The sequence below is a fragment of the Artibeus jamaicensis genome, unplaced genomic scaffold (assembly GCF_021234435.1).
Source record: "Artibeus jamaicensis isolate MK-2021 breed Jamaican fruit bat unplaced genomic scaffold, CSHL_Jam_final scaffold_833, whole genome shotgun sequence".
Lineage (NCBI taxonomy): Eukaryota > Metazoa > Chordata > Mammalia > Chiroptera > Phyllostomidae > Artibeus > Artibeus jamaicensis.
In genome coordinates this window covers 3,814,818-3,830,701 of record NW_026522056.1, presented here as the reverse complement: position 1 = coordinate 3,830,701, position 15,884 = coordinate 3,814,818, and the positions used below count along the sequence as shown (strand labels likewise).

Genomic DNA, 15,884 nt, shown 5'->3' with positions numbered 1-15,884 from the left:
TTAATTATTTTTTGGAGGCTGTCTGTAGGATAATATCATCTCTGTTCATGTGAAGTGCGAAGGGGGTGATTACGTAGTGAAATGGGCATTTACTACATGTAACATATTCTTGAGATGCTTCCCACCACCATCTGTGTGAGCAGGGGACTCAGAAACACTCCCACTCCACAGGTTTAAAAATGGAATCACGGAATCATAGCATCGCAGAACTCTGTGGCTGGGGATGTAGATGATTATGATGGCAATTCAGAGGTTTGATAATGCACAAAAAAGGCCTCAGGAGGGGGGGTCTTCATGTGGGTTATATATCCAGATCCACTGAAAGTGACTTAGGCTTTTAACCCTCCCAGTCCCCTTCTATGACATTTACATTATTAAAAGACTTTGCCAATAATAGGCTTCCCTCAAAACATGGCGGGGGTGGGGGAGAAGGGGGCAAAATACCTCGGTGTGACTTGAAGAAACATGTTGGCTTCCTATCCACCCCCTTAGATTCCGACACAGTGGGATCCAACCCCATCAATCATGAGCACATTTTCTAGCTGGAATCCCTTCAGCTGTAGCTCCTTGGTATTTTTTGAAAGCTGTACCTTCAGGGAAAACATGTCTTTACAGTTCTGTGAATGTGACCTGCCTGGGGATGTACCGGTTCCTCCTGAAACTGTGATGAGACGTCCTGCGGTGTGGCAGCTGTTGTCTCCTGCCGAAGTGGGGACGTGGATGGCTCAGTACATCGTTAAATAACCAAGTGCAGGGAGACAGTGATTCCCAACATGTCTCCAGAATGGGCTTCTGCGAAGAGTGCTAAGAAGCATTTAGGTTTTGTTGTAGTCAGGACGATGCCCACAGTATGCAGTCAGAGGCTTTGGGAAATTGACAGACCATTCTCAACTATCACCAATCACTAGGGTAATTTAAGCTTGTAATATCAGTTTATTCACCCAGAATTATGGTGGTTTGTGTGCTTTAATCTAGCATAAAGAATGCTAGAATAAAAGCATTAATGTTGGAATCTAGCATAAAAGCAAAATGAAGATTCCCTACTATCTTCTCTGTTACACAGAACAGGTTCTCTTTTCTGATGCGTGTCTATGCAAGAGAAAGCCAAACCTCTGGGGGCATATTGCAAACATTGTAAGGTGCCAACAGTGTAAAAGACTGTTGGTAAACAGTCCTTTGGTAAAACTGTAGCTAATAAGTCATCACACAGTACTTTAGAAATTATAGTCCATGTTTTTAATTATATTTTTCAGGCATATGTGGTCTCTGAGTTCTGGAATGTATATTGAAGAATGTATATCAAAGTTCCCAATATCTCACAAGACATATTTTTATAGGATTATGTAGTCTTTTAAAATTGAACACCGGAGGTAGCCAATAGAATATTATTAAATTATGCTATTATTATTAATTTTTGGACATTTATAGGATATCAGATAAATTGAACTAGCCATTTTGTTCCCTGAGTGAAGTAAACTGAATAACACAGAGGCTTGCACCCTGAATGGAACAAACTGAACTATATTGTAGATGTGCATAATACATATCAAAGCATCTATCTACAGTTTACATTTCTACTCTGGAGGTGAATAATCAGTATTCTCACTCACCTTCCTTAGATCTGGTAGTACTTTTCCAGCACTTCAAAACAATTTATGGTGTTCCTCTTGCTAATCATGCAAATAACAGCTTTTGATTATCAGATGTTTAATTTAATGATTAGAAGAAATTACCCCTCACTTCCCTCCCCAAAGAAAGGGGAAGGTTCCCTTCACTTGTAACATGCTCCTGGGTTTTAATTTTGCCTCTTTCGAACTCGGGCTTTTTCTAGAATGGGTATATTAATTGTTGACCATCATCAGAGAATTGGAGTTAGAACATGTTTTGTAGTCCTTGAAAGCTTTCATTTTTCTGCATTTCTGACTTCTGTTTTATGTTCATTAAAAACAAATGATTTGTTTAAAGATTGATTCATTGTAGTCCTCACTTTTTATCTGGTTTATTCCTTTTTGTTGTTGTTCTTCATTTGAAGCAAATGTTAAAGGACTTCTGAAAGGATTGATACTCTTTGAGCAAAAACATCTTAAAAGCTTTCTTTGTTCCCATTTTAAATTCAGAAAATTGAATTTTCTAATCCTTTGTGGTTCATATTGAATAGTATTTAAACTACTGAAACACAGTCTATAGGTTATTTTCTTTTCAACTCAATCCTTTGTGTGGCTTTTTCTTTTTTTTCTTTTAAGTATTTAAAATTGAACTCTTCAGGCCTCTGGAGAGTGTGGCTTTGTTCTTTTCTAGATAACATTGTTTACATCAAATTATGAAGCAGATAAAATGGGTAGTACAGAAACGTCAAGATTTTTTAGACCGATATTTATGCATTTTGTGGAGAATGCATTCATTATTAAAACATCTCAATTAAGTCTGACTTAGATCTATTCAATAAGTTATTTATCAGGTAAGGGCCTGATATAGGAAGAGGCACCGGTGACTCACGCTCCTGTCCGTGAGGGGGCAGTGCAGACCTTCCTGCTGTGGGCCTGCTGGTTGCGCTTCCTTTGATGAAAGTAATATTTTGAAATCAATTTCTTTAAATGTGAATACTCTGGAATTTGGTGTGTGTGGTACAAGATGATGTTCTGACAGACATTTCCACACTTCTCCTCTGGATCTGGGTAAACCTCAAATATACATTATTTTGTGTGGCTTAATTTTAAACTCAAGTAAGTGCACTGCAGGTTTAAAACATACATCTGTAAAAGTTCACGTTGATAATATCCCTTTTTCCTTTCCTGTCTCTTGTCAAACTACATTGTACATTGTGCAACGGGGAATCTCAGCTCAGTGCTTTTGTTTCTTCATGTTGTGGTGGTTGAACATAATATGGAGGCATTTTTTTAGGAACATAATGAGACTAGAGATTACACCAAGAATTTTCTAATTATCATTTGGATTCAAATGAACTATTTAAAGCTATTATTCAAAGAAACCAATCTCTCCAACAGTGAAGTTTCAGAGTGAAGCCCCGGGTGCTCCTCTGGGTGGGGCCGGATGAAAGCGTGAGCCTCCCGCCCCCTGTGCCTGGTACCGCGTCCTGTGGTCCGGCCTGGGTTCCGCTTGCTCGTTGGCAGTGGGCATCTGGGTGAGTCACTTCTCTCTGAAACTCATCTGTAAAATCCAGGGGTTGACAAAACGGTATCTTTATTCTGAGCAATGTTAATTTTAGAAATCTTGTGGAGGTTGGTGGAGGTATTTCTTCTGTGAAAGGAACCTGAAGACTGAGCTAGATTCAAGAAGGGTGACTTTCGTATGTATTTTGAACACACCTCTTCCTGTCCTTGGAGATGTTAACCGTAAACATGGTAAAGGAAGATGGGAGTGCCTGATTCATGGTTCTGCCAAACATGTTGCAGTAGAATTGAAAGGTGCCTGCAACTCCATTCTCTGCATCCTGTGCAGGCTTTGCTTATTGTTTCTTTAGCATTGTTAGGTAAATATTATTCATTTCTCCACCTGTGCATCAAATCTATCCACAAAGGAACCTTGAAGAAATCATTACAGTACCCTTTTGCAACCTGAAGTTTTCCGAGGGAGATTTGCAGATTGTTGCCATTTCCTTACTATTCCCTTCTATTCTTTAGACTAAGTCCGGGGCCTGGTAGGAGGTTCTGGTTGAATGAGTCATTTATATCCGCCTCTTCAAAATGTCTGTTTCATATAACATGGGGAAAATCCCTAGCCGTAATGTGAAAATTTTCCCACAGATGTCTTTTTACATATTTTTTATTCTTAAACTGAAGTAGAACATCAGTTAACCTCATAAGTTCACCCATTAGCTGGATCCTTTCAGAAGGGAAGTAGATTAAAACTGTTGGGGTCAAAATATCAAGAATTTCTCTCTGTACTGGTTAGAGCCCTGGCACATGAGAGAAGCAGAGAGGAGGTGTCTTTTACAAAGTAAATCTAGTAATACAAAGATAAAAACAATTTTATCTCCAGAACTCTGTTTTCCTCTTATTGATTCTACTACCTTTCCACTGGAGTTATTTATTGTGTTCCAAGAAGTTGTTGACTAGAAAAACAGGATCAACTAGGTGTTTCATCACCAGGAGGAGCATTTAGGGAAAAGGAAGGGTTGCAGTCCTGTGCATGCAAGATGGACGAGGAAGTTAAGGGGAGGGGCTGTTAACAACCATGGAGCTCTGGTGCGAGCAGGGTTCTTCCTGTAGTGTTCTCACCATGACTTAGAGTGCAAGACCTCCTCCCGTGGGCCCTAACTCCCCCCAGATACCCTCTCATTATGTCCAGGTTAAAATCTTTGCCATATTTTATCAAAGTTATGTGTTTCCCTCAGGTGCGATTCTGCCAGACTAACACACTTTGATTTAATATAATCTTTAGCCCAAGGAGATCTTAAGAGACCTGGCCCCTTCTGGAACGTAGCCCTATAGATGACTTTTTACCCATTTTCACTTGATTAAAGTGCTGGTGATGATGTGCTTGGTTTGAGCGTCTCTGAGATGACTCCCAGGTTCAGTCCATCCTGCATTTTTGCTCTGCTACGCTCATACCTTTCTATACGGACACATTCAAGCAGGTGTTTCTGAGCTTCCACACAGTATTTGAACATTGTAAGGAAAATGATGGTCCACGCCATCATTCTTGGCAAGCTAGTATAATACCCCTGTTCGAATTAAGGAAAGAAAAGAAGAAAAATCTGTGACAGGTAAGGGAGGAAAAAGTAGTACAATTTTTTGTTGTTGTTGCAGATCCTGGGAGGTTAGTTAGCATCCTGACAACCTGCAACCTGAGGTGAACCGTAGGGAACTCTGAGCATTTGTGTGGAATAGGCATGGCGACCAGATGTCTTACATTTTTTAGGATGAAGCCTGTCCTTAACTGCGATCTGTTTTAGATTGTGTCTGCTTGCCTGGTTTAGAATTTCAGGCATTGCATTCAGTTTAGGGACTAATAGGAAATCTTTGGAGAATTTTTTTTTTACTTACTCATCTGCAGCGAGGCAGAAATCGTGAATAGCTGGATAAGGTGGCTCCTCGGGGGGCTACTCTTCTAGCTTTGGTTTTAATTATTATTTTTAACCATCATCTGATTCTTAAGTAGGTTATTTTTCATTACATTTTTAAAATCTAGTCTACCACATTCAATGGTACAACATTTAATGTATTGTTTGTATGCACAGATCATCTAGTTTCAGCAGAATGTGTCTTTCTAGGTAGATTACTTAGAATGCTTCACGTCCAAATTTTTAAGCAAGCACAGGCTAAGGCCTCGTCTTTACAGCCCGACTCGTCCTATGACATGACGCTGGCTGTGGCCTGCAGTTAAACGTTAGTGTGTGAGGCAGTACCCAAGGCAGCTAGAGGTGTCAGTGGACTTATTATCAGCAGATTCAAATCTGAGGAGCCAGGTTTTCCTATGATTCCACTACAGGCACACCTCATTTTATTGCACTTCACTTTATAGCACTTTCTACATGTTGAGTTTTTAGAAATTGAAGGCAAGACCTACCACCAGCAAAAAAAAAAAAAATTACAACTTGCTTTCATGTGGTGGTCTGGAACCGCACCTGCAGTATATCAGAGGTATACCTGTAACTCAGATGAGTTTATAAATCCATCCCAGACATAATCATCTCCTTCTTGCACCAAGGTTCAATTTGATAGGGTCAGCTTTATGTCTACAACCAAGAAGCCCCCGGGGGCATGCCAGGGGTCAGAGCAAACAGCAAGGCCTTTTCTAGCCCCTGGAGCCCCAGCAGCTCATAACAGGGCTTTACTTTCTATCCAGCTTTTTATCAGAGTTCTCTTCTAATCCAGCATAAGTAAACAGGCAGGGTTGGGGGCTGGTTAACTAACTAGACCTTATAGGCAGAAAGATACAGAAAAGTGCTTGGAGAGAAAAAAAGCTTTTTATTGTCAATTAAAGGGGTGATAAAGTACCAGCAGTGTGCTGGTTTATGACAGTTCTCTTCCTCAAAACACTTTTAAAAAAAACAGGTAAGATAGAAAGGCTCTCCAGAACACGTCTGTTAGGTCCGGCAGCGGCCTCGGGGTGTTTTGTGCCTCATCAGCCCTCTGCTGTGATTAAGTGATGCTTACATGCCGCCATAGCATAGCCCTCAAAGGTTAAGGTGACGGTACACTTGTCTCTCTGTGCTTCTGAAAACACACTCAAACCACAGTATAACTCATAGGTATTGAAGAACAGAGAGAGCAAGATAGGATGCCCTCAAGATGTCTAAAAAAATTGAATGATGGAAAGCACATAGATTTGCTAGCTATTTCAGCACCCCAGAGAAAGCTGAAACCCAAATGTCCACAGACCTCAAAGCCAAGAAAAGAAGGGGCTGGTTTCCCCCCACAGAGCATGAGAAAGGCCTAGGAACTGGAGCCACCAGCTGCCTCTGAGGGCAGTGGGTCCAAACAGGAAGGTCCCTGTAACACTTCCGCAATCACTAACTGGACCCTCCCCATGGCCTCTCCTACTTTGTACATCTGAGAGACCATATTCCCCATGTCTTCCGAAACTCCTCTCTGGGGAGATGGCCCCAGAACCTTTTGGTTTAGCAAATCAGGCTCAGTCCAGGCCCTAGTGAGATTCCCACACTGAAAATAGCAGGACTGAGTGAAACATTCATGCATTTCACAGTGGGCAGCCTCCTCTATCTGCCCTTACCTGGGTACCTTTCCTCAGTTGCTTGGAGAAAGCATGATATGCAGAAACAGGAAGTGGAATAGTCAGAGGCAGAGGGAATCCCCAGGATGATGGTGAAGGGAAGCCCTAGGACAGCGGCTCTGCAGGAGATAGTGGGAGAACAGAGTTCCAAGGATGCTTGCAGCAATGTCACTGAGAGAACAAGAGATGTGCTGGACCATGTGGAGAGATTTCCAGTTCTGGTGGACAGTGTGGAGATGAACCAGAGATAGACATTGAGAAAACGAAGTAAACAGCAGCAAAACAAGGTGATGGCCAACCCCAGGGAAAACAGAGTTCATGAAAAGCAAATGTAGCAGAATCCGCACACAGCTCAGGGGCAGTTTATACCTACAGCATCTTTGTAATGTAGGCACTTAAAAACGATGTACCTCCAGATCGTGATTGCAATATAATTTTAGTGGAAGGATTGGGGGTGGAGGAGAGGAGAGAGACCACAAGAGTGAGCAGGGTGTGTGTTTGTGCATGTGTGTGCACATGAGTGTGTTAAGAGAACTAACTGCTCTTTTTCCAGAATTTCACATTGAAAGTCAATAGTTCACGCTGAAATAGAAAAACCCAATGGGAATTGAAAGAGGTTATCTCTGGGCAGCAAAAATCAGAGGTAAAACAAAGGACTGTCATGTTAATTATCAGCCTTATAGTAATTTTTATTATAAAATGATATGTATGTGTTGCTTTGATAGAAAATAAAAAATGAATAGCAAAGAAAATAGCATATATAGATACATGTGAAACTGGAATGACTAGACTGGTTTGTGCATCTTAAGTTTGTTCAGCAAACACCAAAGAACAGAAGATGTCTTTTAAAAATTACATGTTTCCTTAAACACTGTACTCTGGTAGTTACAGGACTAGACTGTTCTGCTGCTGCTGGCTGCTGGCAGAGCTTTCGGGCTGTAGTGCAATGTCTGGGTCCAACTGGCCCTTTTGTGGGAAACGTTCCTGTATTTTGAGATTGTTTTTATTACTTATTTTTATGGAATGGTGGTGGTAGTAGATAGTATGTATTTTGTTTTGTTTAAATTTATTTTCTCACTTGAATGAAAAGCTGACAATTCTGTGTAGGTTCCTAAAACCTCTTTTGAAAATTTTCCATTTTATGAACTTCAAAAGCCTGGTGGCCACTGGGTTAGATTATTTAATTTGGCTGTATTGATTGCTTTAGATAAAATCTGTTCCCATTTGGTTTGTCTTCATTGCTTTGTCTAATGCTTGGAAATGGCTGAGAACAAATGCCGTGTCTGGTGATCTCTCTAAATGTCAAACCCCCAGGGATCAGTTCCTACAAGCCATTTATGAAAGAACACTGCACGTTGCCCAGCAAACAATTTTTAACGGTGTCCATTAACTTTATCATCTGTCTCTACAATCGTTAAATATAATTGATCATTTTTCTCTGGTATTTAAAAAATACTGCACGTAACTTACAAGGTCACTTTGAATCTGTTTTCCTTATGTTGTAAAGTTGTGAAGCATCTTTATTATGGTGTCATATCCCAACAAGTACAGTTTACCAGCAAGAGGGACTCACAGATTAGGGCAAGTACAGTCCAGAATCTTCTTTGAAAATGCTGATTATTGTTATATCTTTCCAAAGCATGGCTCAGCTATCCAAATCCAGACAGGTTTTGATCAGTAAATTACAGTTCCAGAGGATTAGGGTGTAAGGATTAAAAGCAAAATCAGGAGGTGATTATGAAGGCAATGAGTTTGAAAATCACCGTGCTTGCACAGGTCAGGGAATAGTTACATATGCTGAACACCACTTTGGACGTTCATCTTAATGCATATGGAAGAAGATGGTGATTCACTAAGACCTAATTACATTGACTTTGTCCCAGCTCTCAGACCGGAAGGATTGCTACATTAAATCACGTCTGCATCATTTTGGACACCAGTTTTAATGTCTGCGTCAGTTTGAAGGTGAGGATCCTCTCATGATATGTCGCAGTCCTTCCATCTGTACTGCACTGAAAATACCTCTTTACCTGGGATACATATCCTCTTCCCAGGAGGGTTTTGTCATTGTCGTTGCGAGTCTGGTTTGGGAAGGGCAAGGAAGAAAGGATAACGTGGCGAACGACAGCATGGGCTCTGGAGGGGGGTAGCCCTGTGTTTGAGGTGCAGGGCTGCCCCTGAAAGTCCTGTCAGTGGGCTAGGGTTCTGCCAGAATCAGCAAATAAAAATATAGAGCACCCAGTTAAATAATAAGTACTGTTTAGTACAAATATGTGTCTTGCAAAATCTGGGGTATACTTATGCTTTAAAGAAAAGTTTCTCATGGTTTACCGGAGGTTCACATTTTTGTACCGAGAAAAAAAAGGCTGGTCTGCAAGGCAAAAAAAAAGCATGTATTCAGGGTCGTGAGTAATTCGGGAACATAGATTCTGACAGCAACCAGAAAAGCGTCTCCTCCAGGGATTAGGTGCAGGGACTTTTAAAAGAAAAGGGGGAAAAAGGACATTCAGGTTATATTGGTTGTTTACCAAGAATTGTGATTGGAGGGAAATTTATCTTCTCCAAGCCATTGGTTTCCCATGAACATCTCGTTCCATTACCATGAAAGAAACATTTTTTTCAGTCTAGTCCTTGAAAAGCACAGCTATTTTGTACAGTCCTCGAAAAATTCTTTTTAACAAGTACCTTCTTCTTGACAAGTCAGCAAGGTCAGTGCAATCTGTCCAACGAGGCGGAGTCGCTGTGGTCATTGCTCCTCTCACATGTGGAGCTAGGTGTCCTGCATTTGATCCGGCCACCTACAGCCTGCAGCAGGTAACAGTCTGCCTGACCCGCAGCTTTGACATCAGTGGAGAAAATCATACTCCACAGGTTGTAGAAGGTTGAAGTCTAAAAGGCACGTACATGCTCAGCCCAGAGTCCAGCATGTAGTATGTAGTAGCACCCAGTACACATCTGCTGTATGGAGGCTGCCCCTTCCCGCCCCCATCAGACACGCAACCTAGCCTCTTCTGAAATACACAGAACTCTAGCTATTTAAAAAAAAAAAACAGATTTAGATGTCCAGGTTGGAGTCTTGTTCCAAATTCTGAGATCCTTGGGAGAATACTCTACTGGTTGAAGCATATAGCGTATACTCTGTACAGTGCACAGGGACGGTGTACTCCTATCCTTCTAAATTGTGGGGGGAGAATTATATAGCAGAGGCTAGCTTACGTGCCCCGGAAGTGAAAGGTTTTATTAAGGAAAATAAAAAGTCAAGGAAAAAAATTAAAAAGTTGTGCAATCAAACTGCCCTGTGATTTCTTTTTGAGATCTGCCACTTAATACCATTTAACCTCTCTGCACCCCACCTTCCACATCTCTAAAATGGGCATGATACACGTGGGTTTTGTGACAAGTAAATGGTGTGGTGCATGTACAACCCTAGGAAGAGGGCCTGGTATGTGTTAACTACTCAGTAAACGTTAGTTGTGGACCTACTTTGTCCACGATGCCAAACTGCCAATTTGATTCAAAATAAGTGATTCTCCCCACACCCAGCATATGTCTGGCATGAGGTATTGATTGGCTAAGGGGCATGGAATGGACAGATTCCTGACATTTAAATTCAAGTGTTCTGCAAGGTCTAAGGACAGGGGTAGACTGCGTATAACAACAGTAGTACCTTTTATTTACATTGGCTTTACAGAGTACAAAAGTTTTCATACTGATGCTTTCATTCATCTTCATGATTCTGTGAGGCAGGTGTTGTGATCCCACCAGAGGAAGAATCACAGGTTAGTGTTAGTGACCTAAAATCACAGAGCTGATGGAAGAGGCGGGCTTGATACAAGTCTATTGATTTCCAGTCCATTGGGTTTTTTTCCCTACATTTGCTGCCTGTCATAATTGTGATATTAGGGTCATTGTCACTGAGGTTCTCATCTTCTCAGCCAGTGAATTTTTAAAACATGTGCTGTGATCAAGGTAATTTATGAAACATTGTGGGAAATGAAGAGAAGCAGAAGACTTCATGACATGTGCAAGGAGTTAAAACTCTAGTATCACCTAGATTTTTCAGTTGAAAAAGTAATATATGTGTGGTGTAGTAAACACTCAAATAGTACAGAGAAGATTATACATTGAAAATTCTCTTTCCAACCCCGTGCTCCCAGTTGCCCCATCCGAAGGCAGTTGTGGTCAGTGGGTTCTTGTGTCCCTTCAGAACTGTCTGTGTAAGTAAATGCACACACACACAGGTACATGCCAAACACACTGTTTTGCACCTTTTTCTTTTAACACTATTTTCTAATACGTCTACCTCATTGTTAGCTTAAGTGACTTTGAATACTAATAGATAGCGATATATCTGGTGCTACTGTTGAGACTCTTACCCAATTTTCAATTTGTGCCTGAGGTTTTGTGAAAATGGGCCACCCTTCTTTCATAATTTAGGAGATAGCCTAATATACCCCAAATCTTGCACTGCCATCACCCCAGTCCAGGTCACCTTATCTCCACCCAGGTATCCCCAGTCTTGCTGCTGCTTCCCTTGCCGTCTTCCAGTCCCTGCATCACCCAACAGCCAGGGCGACCTTCAAGAACATCAGTTAGGTCACTCTCCTGCTTAAAATCCTGCAGTGGTTGCCCAACACACACGTATTAACTACCGGTCAAAAAAGCCCTACCTGACCTGCTCACCTTTTTGCACTTATGGCACCACACCCCGGGCGCACCACACTTTAGCCACACTGGCCGTGTTCAGTTTCTCAGACGCCCCGAATCACACCAAGGGGCTGCTCACTGCTCTTTTGCTTTATCATCACATGGCTACACCTTGTCACTTGTCCCAACATTTCCTTGTAGTGAAGCTTTCTTGACTCTCCAGTCTAAAGCTACTTTTTTGAGTTAGCTTATTCTAATGACCTTATAACAGTTATCCAGTAGCCTACCAGAAAGTGACAGATGAAGATGTTTATCTGGTTGTTTTCTCATTCCTTTATTGTCTGTTTCTACTTCTGCTAAATCTAAATACGTGTTGTTCATCGAGGGCCTTTTAGAGCCTATACCCTCTACCAATAGCTGACAACCTGACAATCCAATAGCATAGATGCAGTAAATATTTGTTGACCGAACAGACGAATGAATAAGTAGTTTTAAGAAATTTATTTATACCGTTACTGTTATGTTACAACTGTTAAACTATTCTTATTTCAAACATGAATTACAGTCCTGTACTAGCTATAAAAATATACTATTCTATATAAATATTCATGATACATACTATATTATTATAGAAAATGCACTTTTATTATTGTCTAGTAGTTACAAAAATACTGACCCTTCACATGTCAGCACATGTTATAAGAAAATATCTGTTGTGGTTGTTGTTCATTAGACTAATACAATAAATATGAATTCAGCAAGGTGTCCCATGTAGGAACAGACAGAATGTAAAGACTCAGTGAGGTGTCAAAGGGGAATTGGAGCTACTGACTGTTGATTCATGTGCGCCGTGATCATAAGTTTTCTTAACTATGAGCTTAGGATCAAGCCTATCTTTCCATGTAAAAACAACATTTTCAAGTAGACTAAATAACAAGTCCTGAGCTGATATAGTAGAAAGTTAAAGACTAAGCAATTAAAGAATATGGATAGCATTGTTTGTCTTTTTATGGTAACATTAGTATGTTTTTTTTTATTGTATTTTTTCATAACCATTTAATCTCCTTATACCTCACCCACCCCACCCCGCCTAGCAATCACACCACTGTTGTCCATATCGGTGAGTCCTTTTACCTTTTTGCTCAGTACTTCTCCCCTCTTCCCTCCCCGCCCCCTAAGCTGTCATCTATACTCAATATTTGACAGAGGAAACAAGCACATACAATGGGCTAAAGATCATTTATTCAATAAACGGTGTTGAGAAAATTGGACCAATACATGCAGAAAAGTGAAACAACCATCTTCTTACACCACACCCAAGAATAAACTTAAAATGAATTAAACATTTAAATGTTAGACCTGAAACTCTAAAAATCCTACAAGGAAACATAGGCAGCAAAATCTCAGACATAGCTCATAGCACTATTTTATCAGATATACCTCCCCAGGAAAGGGAGATAAAAGAAAGAATAAACGAATGGGACTACATCAAACTAAAAAGGTTTTGCACAGCAAAGGAAAACAACAAAATAAAAAGACAACTCACAGAATGGGGGAACATATTCACCAGGACATCTGATAAGGGGTTAATACCCCAAATTTATAAAGAACTTACAAAGCTTAACACCAAAAAAACAAACAATGAAATTAAAAAATGGGCAAAGAACCTGAATAGACACTTCTCCAAAGAGACATACAGGTGGCCAATAGACTTATAAAAAGATGCTCAATGTCACTAACCATCAGAGAAATGCAAATGAAAACCACAGTGAGATACCCTCTCACATATAAAGGCTATGATCAATAAATCAACAACAAGTACTAGTGAGGGTGTGGAGAAAGGAGAACCATTTTGCACTGTTGGTGGGAATGCAGACTGGGGCAGCTACTGTGGAAAGCAGTATGGACATACCTCGAAAATTAAAGATGGATCTGCCTTTTGACCTTGCAGTCCCACTTCTGGGAATATATCCAAAGGAGCATTGTTTGGTTTTAACTTCATAAACTCTGATTTCTAGTAAGTCTTTTTGTCAACAAACAGTTTATCAAAGTTGTAAAATTTACCGCTGTATTTGTATTAATTTCTTTTTTATTTTTTATTGTTCAGGTCCAGTTGTCTCCATTTTCTGCCACCACCTTCCCCTACCCCACCCACCCCCACCTCCCACCCTCAGTCCTTCCCCCCCTTTGGCTTTGTCCACGGGTCCTTTACACACGTTCCTTGACGATCCTCTCCCTCCTTTCCTCTGTTATCCCCCTCCCCCATTCCTTCTGGTTACAGTCAATTTGTTCTTTATTTCAATGTCCGTGGTTATATTTTGCTTGTTTGTTTGTTTTGTTGATTAGGTTCTACTTATAGGTGAGATCATATGGTATTTGTCTTTCACCACCTGGCTTACTTCACTTAGCATATGCTCTCCAGTTGCATCCATGCTGTCTCGAAGGTTAGGAGCTCCTTCTTTCTTTGTGCTAGCAGTATTCCATTGTATAAGTGTGTATTTGTATTAATTTAAAGCATATATATAATATGGCAGTACTGGGTCATGAGTAGGGCAGTTAAAGCACTGCCAGACTTTTGATCAGCCTGTCTTTAGACCTCTAGGTCTGTTCTATGACCTTGGGAGGTTACTTAACCTTTGTAAGTATTAGTTATATCATTTCTAAAGTGGAGATAATAATACACTCCTACAGTTGTTGTGAGCAGAATTCAGTGAACTTAAGTGAAAGTAAATCTCTTATCCCAGTGCCTCACATAGGTGTGGACATCATAGAAATGTCATCTACTGAAACATCAAATATACAGAAGTTTAAATCTCTAAATCATAAACCAAGAAGTCTTGCTGTACCTATTTAGTGACTCTCAGAGTTTCAAAACTGGGGTTCAGTTGGACCACAGATGTGTTTTATTTGGCCCACAGAGGTTTTGGGTTTTGTTGCTACACTTGAAAATTTGTAGGCCTCGAATAGTTTGTACTTCTAGCTACCTCTGAAAAATAGTAAGAGCTCACAGTAATGACTCTATGTTGGCACCTGGTTGAAATCAGACTCAGCTGAGCATTAGCTGCCCCTCTGCATGGAGCTTTCTCAGGCCCCTGGAGTCTCTCCCTGGCTATCTTTACTTGTTGTTACCCGCCTACTTCTTTAGATATTTGAGCCTTTGTTTTTTGGTGTTGGACAAGCATTTGGACTTGATATTCAAGCCAACTCATGATATGCCTAAGGTTTTTTTTTTAATTGAGGTATACTTGACATATCACATATTAGTTTCAGGTGTACAACATAATGATTTCACATTTATGTACATTGAGAAATGATCACCACAATAAGTCTAGTTATAAACCTATCATCGTACACAGTTACAAAAAAATTTTTTTCTTGTGATGAGTACTTTTAAGATCTACTTTCTTAACAACTTTCAGGTATGCAGTACAGCATCGTTAACTATAGTCACCATGTTGCGCATTTATCCCCAGGACTTACTTCTTTTATAACTGAGACTTGTACCTTTTGACCCCCTTTACCCATTTCTCTTAACCTTCTGGCAATCACCAATCTGTTCTATATGTATAAGCTGGGGTTTTTTGTTGTTGTTGTTTTTCTGTGGTTTGTTTTAAAGTTACATGTGAGTGAGATCATACAGTGTTTGTTTTTCTCTGCTTTATTTCACTTAGCATAATGCTCTCTAGGTCTATCCACATTATTGCAAATGGCAAAATTTCATTTGTTTATGGCTGAATAATATTCCTTTGTGTGTGGATGTGTGTGTTGTGTGTGGATGTGTGTGTTTTCATATTGTAAATAATAGTTTCTTTATCCACTCATCTATCAATGGACACTTAGCTTGTTTACATATCTTGGCTATAGTAAATGATATTGTAATGAACATAACTAATTTTCAAGTTAGAGTTTTCATTTTCTTCATATAAGTACCAAAAAGTAGAATTGCTGGATGATCATAAGGTAGTTCAATTTTGATTATCTTGAGGAACCTCCATACTGTTTTCTGTAGTAGCGGCGCCAATTCACACTCCCACCAACAGTGCCACAAGGATTCCCTTTTCACCAGCATTTGTTATCTCTTGTCTTATTGGGAGTAGCCATTCTAACAGGTATGAGGTGCTGTCTCATGTTGTTTGCATTTTCCTGATCACTAGTGATGTCAAGCGTCTTCATGTGCCTACTGGCCACTTGGGTGTCTTTGGGAAAATGTCAGTTCAGATCCCCTTTAGAAAAGCATCTGTTCAGTTCCTCTCCCCATTTTTAAATCAGTTTGTATTCTTTCTATTGAATTGTGTAACTTCTTTATTTACCTTGGATTATAACCCTAATCAGATATATGATTTATAAATATTTTCTCCCCCTCAGTAGGTTGCCTTTTTATTTTGTTGATGGTTTCTTTTCCTATGAAGATACTTTTCAGTTTGATGCGATCCCACTGATTTATTTTTGCTTTTGTTGCCTTTGCTTTTGGTGTCAATTCTAAAAAATTATTGCTGAGACTAATGTCAAGGAGCTTGCTACCTATGTTTTCTTCTTGGAGT

General features: G+C 40.1%; 1 protein-coding gene across 12 annotated transcripts in view; it reads left to right on the top strand.

Annotated features, from left to right (window-relative positions):
- Positions 1-15,884, top strand: part of PSD3 (pleckstrin and Sec7 domain containing 3) — a 554,618-nt gene that overhangs the window by 406,913 nt on the left and 131,821 nt on the right. Inside the window, exon 12 of one of the 12 annotated variants that reach the window (XM_053659808.1) lies at positions 8,580-14,120. The exons of 9 other annotated variants lie outside the window; for them this stretch is intronic. In XM_053659808.1, the coding sequence (XP_053515783.1) occupies positions 8,580-8,642 (63 nt within the window). In that variant the 3' untranslated portion in view covers positions 8,643-14,120. 2 more of the 12 variants (XM_053659806.1, XM_053659813.1) reach the window with 2 other exon arrangements.